The sequence below is a fragment of the Diabrotica virgifera genome, chromosome 4 (genome assembly GCF_917563875.1).
Source record: "Diabrotica virgifera virgifera chromosome 4, PGI_DIABVI_V3a".
NCBI lineage: Eukaryota > Metazoa > Arthropoda > Insecta > Coleoptera > Chrysomelidae > Diabrotica > Diabrotica virgifera.
In genome coordinates, this window is record NC_065446.1 from 228330150 (window position 1) to 228341544 (window position 11395).

The window sequence follows — 11395 nt, forward strand, 5'->3', positions numbered from 1 at the left end:
ATTTTAAAGCTTTAAAAAATAAAAAAAAATTATTTGTACAATAAATAATGCAGTTGTAAAAAACGGTCATTTTGGACCTTTCGCAGGCTGTTTTGCAATAACCAATTAACGAAATTAAACTTACCATAGCTCAAATTGTAGGTTTTTTAATTTACTACAACTTTCTATTAAAAAGTTTTTCTCTAAAATCAATATCCTAAGCTAAAAAATTAAAAATCAATAAAAGTTGCAAATTTAACAAATGAAAATCGCAATTAAAAAAAAGCGCACAATATTTTTGGGTACATTTTAGTAGAAGTTATTCCTGGCTTCGTCCTTTATAACACCTGATAGGTTTCAAAAATTCCTGAATTATATCCTGAAATCGACCTATTTTTCACCCACAACCTGGGGTATAAAAGTTATACTGAGAATAAAACAGGTATAGGCAAAATCACTACCAATAAACATGGAATAACAGATATAGGTTATACTTGGTATAAGAATTTAGTCCAAAATTATACCGACCCACACCCTTGTTTAAGTCTAGTATAACTTATTTTATGACTGTCAATGTCATCAAAGGCAAAAATATATTATCTTTTGATTTGTTTTGTGAGTAATTATTATACAGGGTGTCCCGAAAAGATTGGTCATAAATTATACCACAGATTCTGGGGTCAAAAATATGTTGATTGAATCCAACTTACCTTAGTACAAATGTGCACATAAAAAAGTTATAGCCCTTTGAAGTTACAAAATGAAAATCAATTTTTTTCAATATTTCGAAAACTATTAGAGATTTTTTATTGAAAATAGACGTGTGGCATTCTTATGGCGGGTACATCTTAACAAAAAAATATAGTAAAATTTGTGCACCCCATAAAAATTTTATGGGGGTTTTGTTCCCTTAAACCCCCCTAAACTTTTGTGTATGTTCTTATTAAATTATTCAAACTGGAACATGAAGTAAAAATCACTTATATGTAAAAGGTATATTTACTAAAAAATTTTAAAATCCCAATGGATTCAATAAAATGAGTTATCAGAACGTTTTCAAACCTATCGGTCCATCATCAGTGAATTTGAATACTTGCAAAATAGCCCGAGAACCAAACAATGGTTGTGATTATAAATAAATCTACATTATGTTAAAATAAAATTAAAATGGCTAAACGCCGATGTTCAGGGATTAAACCTCTGGGAACGTGGTGAAACTCTACCCGAGGACCCAATCAACCATCTTCGGTCAACGATGACTACTGTTCCCAGAGGTTTAATCCCTGAACTTCGGCGTTTAGCCATTTTAATTTTATTTTAACAATGTAGATTTATTTATAATCACAACCATTGTTTGGTTCTGGGGCTATTTTGCAAGTATTCAAATTCACTGATGATGGACCGATAGGTTTGAAAACGTTCTGATGAACTCATTTTATTGAATCCATTGTGATTTTAAAAATTTTTAGTAAATATACCTTTTACATAGAAGTGGTTTTTACTTCATGTTCCAGTTTGTTTAGCTATAAGGTATACAGCCAACCCAGGGAACTACCCCTTTTTAGTTTATTAAATTATTATTAAAGTAATATTAGTTAAACACAGTGTTTTTAAAACTTTTTTGCCTCTTAGTACTTTTTCGAAAAGCCAGTTTTTATCGAGATATTTTGAATATTTGTCAAATCCACCACCTATTTGTATATGGTTAAGTACGATTATAGAGATCTGGTAATAATATGAAAAATCTATAATTTACATTTTTATAATATGAAAATACACTAAGAGGCAAAAAACACTGTGTTTTTAAAAACACTGTGTTAACTAATGGTACCGCAATAAAAGTTTAATTGGAACGTACAGAAACATTTGGGGGTTTAAAGGAACGAAACCCCCATACAAGTTTTATGTAAACATATTAAAAAAGAAGCCGCATCTCGATAAAAACTGGTATATAGAAAAAAGACTAAGAGGCAAAAAAGTTTTAAAAATAATGTGTCTAACTATTGGTGCCACAATAATAATTTAATTGGAACGTACATAAAAGTTTGGGAGGGGTTTAAGGGATCAAAACCCCATAAATTTTTTATAATATGAATTTCACTATAATTTTTTGTTAAGATGTTCGTGTCATAAGAATGCCACTTACCTATTTTCAATAAAAAATCTCTAATAGTTTTCGAAATATTGGAAAAAATTGATTTTCATTTTGTAACTTTAAAGGGCTATAACTTTTTTATGTGCACATTTGTACTGAGGTAAGTTAGGTTCAATCAACATATTTTTGACCCCAAAATTTAAGGTATAATTTATGACCAATCTTTTCGGGACACCCTGTATAATAAAAAAATGTGTTAAACGGTATTGCGGCTGTCGAAGAAGTTGATAATTTAATTAACATGATAGAAAATACACGAAAAAGGAAAATTTTTAAAGATAGAACAAAGATTTTCACAATACACCGATATGGAATTTAGAATTAAATATCGTTTTTCTAAAGAGGATTAAACTAAGGGTTTTAAGTCCAGAGAAATAAGGTTTTTGTCGGGAAACTTGAGCAGCCAGGTTGCAGATGAGTGGTTTGGGTACTATATACCTAATACAATTTAAATACAAAAATGCCAGTCACAATTGGGACGAGAATTTTAGTTATTAACAAATAAGGGTCAAAAATTGCTGATTTTTCGTTTAAATCACTACAGGCAAAAATGGGGTAATTAAATATCTTATTTGGAGTATTCTTCTTTTAGTAGGTGAGCAAAGGTTTAAAATGGCAGTTTTTTAATTTTGATCCGATTATCTGTTGCTTCGAAAATTGCAAAGTAAGACTAAAATTTCGAAAATTAAAAATTTGCTATAACTTTTGCATAAATTAATTTAAAACTTTGATATTGCATGAAAAGTTAAGTCAAATAGTCTATATAATGCCCAGAAAATTTCAAGAGGATTTGTCAATTAGTTTAAATTTTGTTCAATTTGTTTATCCCAAGAGTTCAGAAAATAATAATGATACAGCAATTCTGTGGAAACCATATGAAAAAATAATACTGCAATAAAAACTCATTTTTATCATTCCGAAAACATTTTACAAAAGTAGAGTCAATTTTGGCTTATAAACAATTTGAATAACTCTGTTAATATTGACTGTAGACTTAAATCTACTTTATGATTTGAAAAGCTGGTATTTTTATATAAACGAATTTTCAAAAAAAAAACTTTTCGCCTAGGTTAATTTGGTTTGTCAGTTACAGAGAAAAATCAAAATTGACATATTTGACACAATATATCGTTGTTCTATGTATTTGTGCAGAAGATTGCGACGTTGCCAAACTATTATTTCGGAATAAAGTGGGAATACTTATATCTAACTTATACCGTGTTTATTAGTAACAAATTATTTTCGTTCTATATCTACCTTATACTTAGGATAACTATTCTAGATATAAATACGGAATAACCTTAGAATACGATTGTTTTATTAGTAACAGTGTTAGTATTTTGCTAGCAGTTGCCGCTAGGGCATCCCTGCCATTTCGTTCGTTGCAATCCTTAACTGCTCGCCGGGGTTTGTCCTGGTTGGGTCATAGAGAGCGGCATATGTGCCTCCTGATGAAAGACTAATAAGTTTCGAAACCGGTAGAGATGTTTGCTGCACCCTCTGATTGAACTAGAATATAATGAGGCTGTAGTTTTGTGTTGCAACGGAATTGAAAATGGTTGTTCATTTTTTAGTTATAATTGTATTCATGTATTTTTTGTGTTAAATTACTAGGAAAATACATTAGGTACTAATATGTTTGTATCTTTCTTTTTAGCATTGGCACTTGCCATGTCAAGAGATGGTTCTTCAGGAGGTGTAGTCAGACTGGGGATCATCACTGAAGCTGGTATTGAACGAAGAGTTGTTTTAGGAAATGAATTGCCCAAATTTTATGAAGGTTAATTGATTATTTTTTAAGCTTTGGTATGTTTTGGTATATATTAAAATAAAAAAATCAGTTTTACACTAAATTTAGTTCATTTATTCTCTTTTTACATCCCTAAATTAAACAAGTATCAGATTTAATCATGCTACAGTTTATTCGCATGAGACATGCAGTGGATGTAAACATTAGTTGACAACGATGTCGTCACCGGCAACATACGCGATGGTTATTTCCGTTCGGGTTTTGAATATTTTTGGATAACAGTTACTTGTATATTCGCGTAAATTATTGAATAATTTTTTTTTCTTGTATATCAAGGGGTGCTTATTATGAGACTAACTTTTTCTTTAAAGATTTTGCCCCGGAACACCCATTTTCATCCCTTTAAAGGGGGTAATTTGAGGTTTTTGCGAAACGTAGCCCTTCCTGTACGTTTTTGCAAAAAATTCCTTAATATAAATATGAAGAGTACTATATTTCCTACAATTTGTTCCGCGACAGCATATATGCCCTTCACCCACCGTTTAGCGGGGGTGGCGCCCCAAAATTGATAAGTTTTTAAAAAAGATTTTTTTTTTATGTAATTATGTTTATTTACAATCTACATCATTAAAAGAGTATTAGGTAAATTTGTTCCATGTTTTTGGGCATGAAGAAGAGACTTCCAATGATGTCTCATCTTATTCTGTTTATGTGTAAGTTTTAAAATAGGTCCTGAGGCCAGGTTCGATCTAGTCTCCTTGTGGCAGGGCCATTATGGAATAATTCCCTTGCTAATTCATTGTCATGGTGAATGGTACGCTCGTTTTGTGATTCAGATGCTCGATGGATTTCTTCTCTGATGAAAGGTATATTTAAGTAAAAGAAAATAATCGTTTTCGTTTTGATTCAATTCAAGTCTCTTGCCATCCTCTGACACAGTGTTTCTGGGTCTCTACCCTTTTTCAAAGAGGCTATTGCAAGTAGACTGAATTGAATCAACTCGAAACGAAGAAGGACTGCATCTATTAAAATATCTGCAGTATATTGTGGTTAGACTGTCCTCTAACGGGGAATGACAAAATAAATAAAATAAATTTCGACCAAGAGTCAGGATTCTGTTAACCGAGATACGATAGTATCAAGCGGCGCCGCTAGGAGGAACTTCTCCAACAATGCGTCTCAGAATACTTTACAACACTTGGTCATTTTGTACTCTAAAACCGAGTAAAGCATGAAAAAGAAAAAGAAAATAATCGTTTTCGTTTTGATTCAATTCGAGTCTCTTGCCATCCTCTGACACAGTGTTTCTGGGTCTCTACCCTTTTTCAAAGAGGCTATTGCAAGTAGACTGAATTGAATCAACTCGAAACGAAGAAGAACTGCATCTATTAAAATATCTGCAGTATATTGTGGTTAGACTGTCCTCTAACGGGGAATGACAAAATAAATAAAATAAATTTCGACCAAGAGTCAGGATTCTGTTAACCGAAAACGAAAACGATTATTTTCTTTTTCATGCTTTACTCGGTTTTAGAGTACAAAATGACCAAGTGTTGTAAAGTATTCTGAGACGCATTGTTGGAGAAGCTCCTAATAGCGGCGCCGCTTGATACTATCGTATCTCGGTTAACAGAATCCTGACTCTTGGTCGAAATTTATTTTATTTATTTTGTCATTCCCCGTTAGAGGACAGTCTAACCACAATATACTGCAGATATTTTAATAGATGCAGTTCTTCTTCGTTTCGAGTTGATTCAATTCAGTCTACTTGCAATAGCCTCTTTGAAAAAGGGTAGAGACCCAGAAACACTGTGTCAGAGGATGGCAAGAGACTCGAATTGAATCAAAACGAAAACGATTATTTTCTTTTTCATGCTTTACTCGGTTTTAGAGTACAAAATGACCAAGTGTTGTAAAGTATTCTGAGACGCATTGTTGGAGAAGCTCCTCCTAGCGGCGCCGCTTGATACTATCGTATCTCGGTTAACAGAATCCTGACTCTTGGTCGAAATTTATTGTATTTATTTTGTATATTTAAGTCTTCGTGAAGTGTTTGATTAGTTACATACCATGGTGCATCCACTATTGATCTTAGAACTTTAGACTGAAATCTTTGGATGATATTGATTGATGTTGACTTTGCACAGCCCCAGAGGTGTAGTCCGTAGTACCAAATAGGTTTGAGTATTGTTTTGTACAGAAGAATTTTGTTTTAGATGTTGAGTTTTGATCTTTTTGATGTTTTTTTTTTATTTTTTTGATGTTGAGTTTTGATCAAAAAAGATGTTTTTAAAAAAATTATTTTTCCCTAACTGTAATGGGAATCAAGAAGAAACCCTGCGGCAATTAATCACAAATAAGTGGTTGATTTTTTGGTATAGGTTTCATTTTAGAGCAATTGCCCATTTTTTAATTACTGGGTGTTACATTTTAAAAAACCCCTTTTTATACCATCTGAACCGCTTATGCTAGCGTAAAAAAACTTTCAGCGATTATCCATGTACAAGTGTTATTTACAAATTTGTATAATACACCCCAATTTTTCCCGAAACCACCCCAAAAAAAAGAGAATTAATAAAAAAGTGGTTTTCTTGGAATCCTTCACACACCATGCCCTTTATTGAAATGCTGCATATTGTGACACTATTTAGTCCGCTCACGAATTGGCCTATTTTTCCCGAAGCTTCTCGGCGTTACGAGACAATACCATGCCTATCCACGGCGTTCGGAGACGACCGCTGCCGAAGTATATATAGAACCGAGATTCGAGCACAGGCCAGTCATTCATTCATCGAAACGCGTCGCGTAATTTAATGTATTCGAATCGAAGATATGAAATGTACTTATTAGTTATCGGAATTATTATGTTTAGTTAATTAAATCATAAATTTGAGTTTGTAAATAAATTAGATGTGTTAGTTGGTGTTATTTGTAATTATTAAAATAAATAAGCGATGTAAATAAAATAATATAAGTAAGTCTTCCTTTATTTAAATTAGTGCCTAAAAATATAAATAAATAAAATAGTAAGAGTCAACCGCGTAAAAAAAGACAATTACATCACTGTGGTGCAGAAGTGAGGATACTTGAAATACATAAATTCAACGTAAATTTTCGGTTTAAATAGAGTGTGGAACCTTTAAAAATAAATAAAATATAAATCGTAATAAATAAAGTGTGTGATCATGTCTTCCTTGTGTAAGCTAAAAATTGCAGACCTGAGACTTGAATTGGAAGAAAGGGACTTGAGTTCTACTGGGAAAAAGGCTGATCTAGTCGAACGTCTAAAGAACGCTCTGCAAGAAGAGGGTCACGATCCAGAAACCTATTTGTTTGAAGACAAGCATGCTGCTGTGATCTCGTCGATTTCGAAGGTTTCTGGTGAAATCTCCCAAGTTTCCTCGGATGTTTTGAAGGTTTCGACAGACATTACATCGTTAGAGAACAAAGTTTCGACAGACATTACATCGCTAGAGAACAAAGTTTCGACAGACATTACATCGTTAGAGAACAAAGTTTCTAGTGAAATCTCCCAAGTTTCCTCGGATGTTTTGAAAGTTTCTACAGACATTATATCGTTAGAGAACAAAGTTTCGAAAGTTTCGGGTGATATTTCATCCCTTGAAAACAAGATGACTAACTAAATCTCTAAAGTCACTTCGGATTTTGACGACAAGATATCGTCCATAAAATCTACTTTTGAAGAAAAGATCAAGGAAATAGAAAAGAAAATGGAGGAAACGGAAAAAGTAGACAAAGGTACGGAACCCATCTTAACAGACATTAAAAATAATGAAACCAAATACAAATTGGAGCCACGGTCGATAGTTGAAGGGAGTGTAGGTCATGCTCGTGTTAAGGTGCCAAATTTCGACGGAAAGTCGTCATGGAACAGTTATAAGAAACAGTTTCAAGAGCGAACGGATGGTCTGAAAAAGACAAAGCTTTAAATCTGGTTATTGCTCTTCGAGGAGAGGCTTTGGATGTACTCCAGACCATAGCTGTAGAGGAGACGAATGATTTTGAACAACTCATGAAGAGACTAAACATGCGTTATGGGCACGAACATTTGGAGTATGTCTATCAGGCGCGGCTTAAAAACCGACGACAAAAGAAAGATGAAACTCTTCAAGAATATGAGCTAGATATTGCCAGGTTGGTACGATATGCATATCCAACAGCTCCCGAAGACATGATGGAAATATTGGCTGTTCAAACATTTATGGATGGTCTTCGTGATGTTGAAATGCAGAGAACACTGCGATTAGCTCGTCACAAGACGCTGGTCGATGTATTGTCCGCGGCCCTCGAGTTCGAATCAGCTACGCAGGCCTCTGGTGAGTACAGTGCATTTCGAACTGTGAAAGAAGAAGAGGATGAAGACAAACTTGACCAGCTGGTAAATATGGTGAAAGGCTTTACATCGAAGAAAACGAAGACCATGAATTGCTGCAATTGTGGTGAAAAGGGGTACGCACGGAGTTTAAGGAAGAACGCAAATCAAGAAACTCGCCAGCAGGAAATAAGAGAACGCACAGACCCTAGGGGGGCAGCCTCGACTCAGAACTCCTCTAAAGACCATCTCATACTAATAGCTTCTTTGAAATGTCGTGAAGATAGTATATATGTGGATGGAGAAATAAATGGTAAAAAATATACATTGTTGGTGGATACCGGAGCGACCAGGACCATTATACGACCGTCAGTTTTAAACAGCCGTAAGAAACTCTTACCAACGAGGTTGCGACTGCGGACTGCCACAGGTGAAAACGCCAACACCCATGGAGAAATCCAGATACAATTAGGGATTGGAGCAGAAAAGTTCGTCCATACTGTCATAGTTGCAGACATCGAAGAAGATGTTATATTAGGAATGGACGTAATGAATTTGCATGGATTTCAATTGGATTTTAAGAACAGGGTAATCAAAGTTGGCAACGAGGAGGTATTTCTTCATCCACATGATGACAGCACTGTGCTAGCAGCCATTAAAGAAGATACAGTTGTGCCTGCGAGGAGTGAAACGATCATCGTAGCGCGGCTACAGGGAATTGTAGAAGAAGGAACACCTGTTATGACGGAGCCATGGAACCACGACGAGGAGGTTGGCCGAGGAATCATAATTGGAAAGGAATTGGTTACTTCTGCTAAAGAAATTCCCGTGAGATTGATTAATGTCAATGACTACCCGGTGACCATCAAGAAGGAGACAAAAGTAGGAACTTGTGTACCCGTGACGTCCATAATCCGTCAGACAACAACATCAGATAATTCCAACGACAAGTTCGACCAAATGGTTGCAGTTGCAGGCCAATCTCTAAATCAAGTGGAGAAAAGGAAATTAAGGGAATTTCTTCGGCAATATCGTGACATATTCGTATCGAAAGGAGGAAAGACAGGAAGAACGACAGTTGTCAAACATAAAATTGACACTGGTACCGCTAGGCCAATTCGTCAAACCGCTCGACGATTACCACAGGCGAAGAGAGAGGAAACTGAAAGGATTGTTCAAGAAATGAGGAGGGACGGGGTGATAGAACCTTCTACGAGCCCATGGGTCTCTCCGGTGGTCCTGGTCAAGAAGAAAGATGGAACTACGAGGTTCTGTGTGGACTACCGTTTGTTGAATAATGTTACCAAGAAAGATAGTTATCCTCTGCCTCGGATCGACGACACGTTGGGCACATTGGCTGGAAGTAAATTGTTTTCTACGTTGGACTTGAAGTCTGGATATTGGCAGGTAGAAATGGATCCAGTGGACAAAGAGAAGACGGCCTTTACGACAGGATCTGGATTATGGGAATTCAACGTTATGCCGTTTGGACTCTGTAACGCTCCTGCGACATTTGAGAGGCTTATGGAAAATGTGTTGAGAGGGTTATCTTGGAAAACGTGCCTGGTGTATTTAGACGACATAATCGTTTTGGGAGAGACGTTTGAAGACCACCTGAAGAATTTAGAAGACTTTTTAATCGACTTAAAGCTGCCGAGTTAATGTTAAATCCCAAGAAATGCCAGTTATTTCAAAGTAAAGTCAATTATTTAGGTCATATAGTCAGCAAAGGAGTGGCCGTGGACAAAGGAAAAATCGATTCCATTAAGGAATGGCCTGAACCAACTGATAAACATCAAGTGAGAAGTTTTCTGGGACTATGTACATACTACCGGAGATTCATTAAGAAGTTTGCAGATATTGCTAAGCCATTAACGCGACTTACAGAGGAAGCAAGGGATTATTGCTGGGATGGAGACTGCCAAACGGCCTTTGAAACTTTGAAGAGGCATTTAATTACAGCGCCAATATTAGGGTATCCACTGCCGGAAGGAGAGTTCATCTTAGATACGGATGCAAGTAATGTGGGAATTGGAGGAGTGCTGTCGCAGATCCAAGGAGGACAGGAACGAGTCCTTGGATATTTTAGTAAAGTGCTTTCAAAACCTGAACGAAATTATTGCGTCACAAGAAGAGAACTTCTAGCAGTAGTAAAATCAGTGGAACACTTCTATCAATATCTCTACGGAAGGAAGTTTCTAATCCGAACCGACCATGCCGCCCTTAAATGGTTAATGCAGTTTAAGAATCCAGAGGGTCAGATAGCCAGATGGATTGAACGACTTCAAGAATATGATTTCAAGATCGAGCATCGGGCCGGAGTTAGCCACAGAAACGCTGATTCTCTATCTAGAAGACCGTGCCCAGCAGAATGTTCCCATTGCAACAAAACAGAGTCGAAGGAAGCAGCAGTACTAAGAACAACAGTGGTCAACGACGAGTGGACGCCTACCAAGATCAAGGAAGAACAAGAAAAAGATCCAGTTTTACAGAAGATTCGAAAATGGAAAGAAGAAAATCGTCGACCATCTTGGCAAGAAATATCAAGCCTAAGCTCAGTAGTTAAGACGTATTGGGCCCAGTGGGACTTATTTATCTTGGAAGACAGCTTGCTTAAACGAGTAATAGAAAATGATGATGGTTCAGTGAGGAGAAAACAGTTGGTGATTCCAAAAAGCAGAGTAGCCGAAGTACTTCGTCAGTTACACGACAGTCCATCAGGAGGGCATTTTGGTGTAAAGAAGACCCTTCAGAGAATTCGGGAACGATTTTATTGGAGGAATAGTTCCGACGATGTGAAGGACTGGTGTAAGAAATGTTCTACCTGTGCTACAAGTAACGGACCCTACCGGAAAAGGAAGGCTCCTATGAGACAGTACAATGTTGGAAGTCCGTTTGAAAGAATAGCTTTGGATATTGCCGGGCCATTTCCAGAAAGTGACAATGGATGCAAATACATGTTGGTGGTAATGGATTACTTCACGAAATGGGTTGAGAGGTGTTAATCAAAGACTGCATCAGCCGATTCGGAGTGCCTCTGGAGATCCATAGTGACCAAGGAAGGAACTTTGAGAGCGATCTATTTCAAGGAATCTGTGATAAACTAGGCATGAAGAAGACAAGAACCACGGCCTATCACCCGCAATCGGATGGAATGGTGGAGCGTATGAATAGGACA

The 11395-nt window shown here is 36.1% G+C and overlaps 1 protein-coding gene across 1 annotated transcript in view; it reads left to right on the forward strand.

Annotated features, from left to right (window-relative positions):
• LOC114327389 (proteasome subunit beta type-6) overlaps positions 1–3987 on the forward strand; it is a 41681-nt gene extending 37694 nt beyond the window's left edge. Inside the window, exon 5 of the mRNA XM_028275986.2 lies at positions 3792–3987. Coding sequence (XP_028131787.1) covers positions 3792–3919 — 128 coding nt within the window. The 3' untranslated portion in view covers positions 3920–3987. The remainder of the gene's footprint in view (positions 1–3791) is intronic.
• Positions 3988–11395: the final 7408 nt, after the last annotated feature.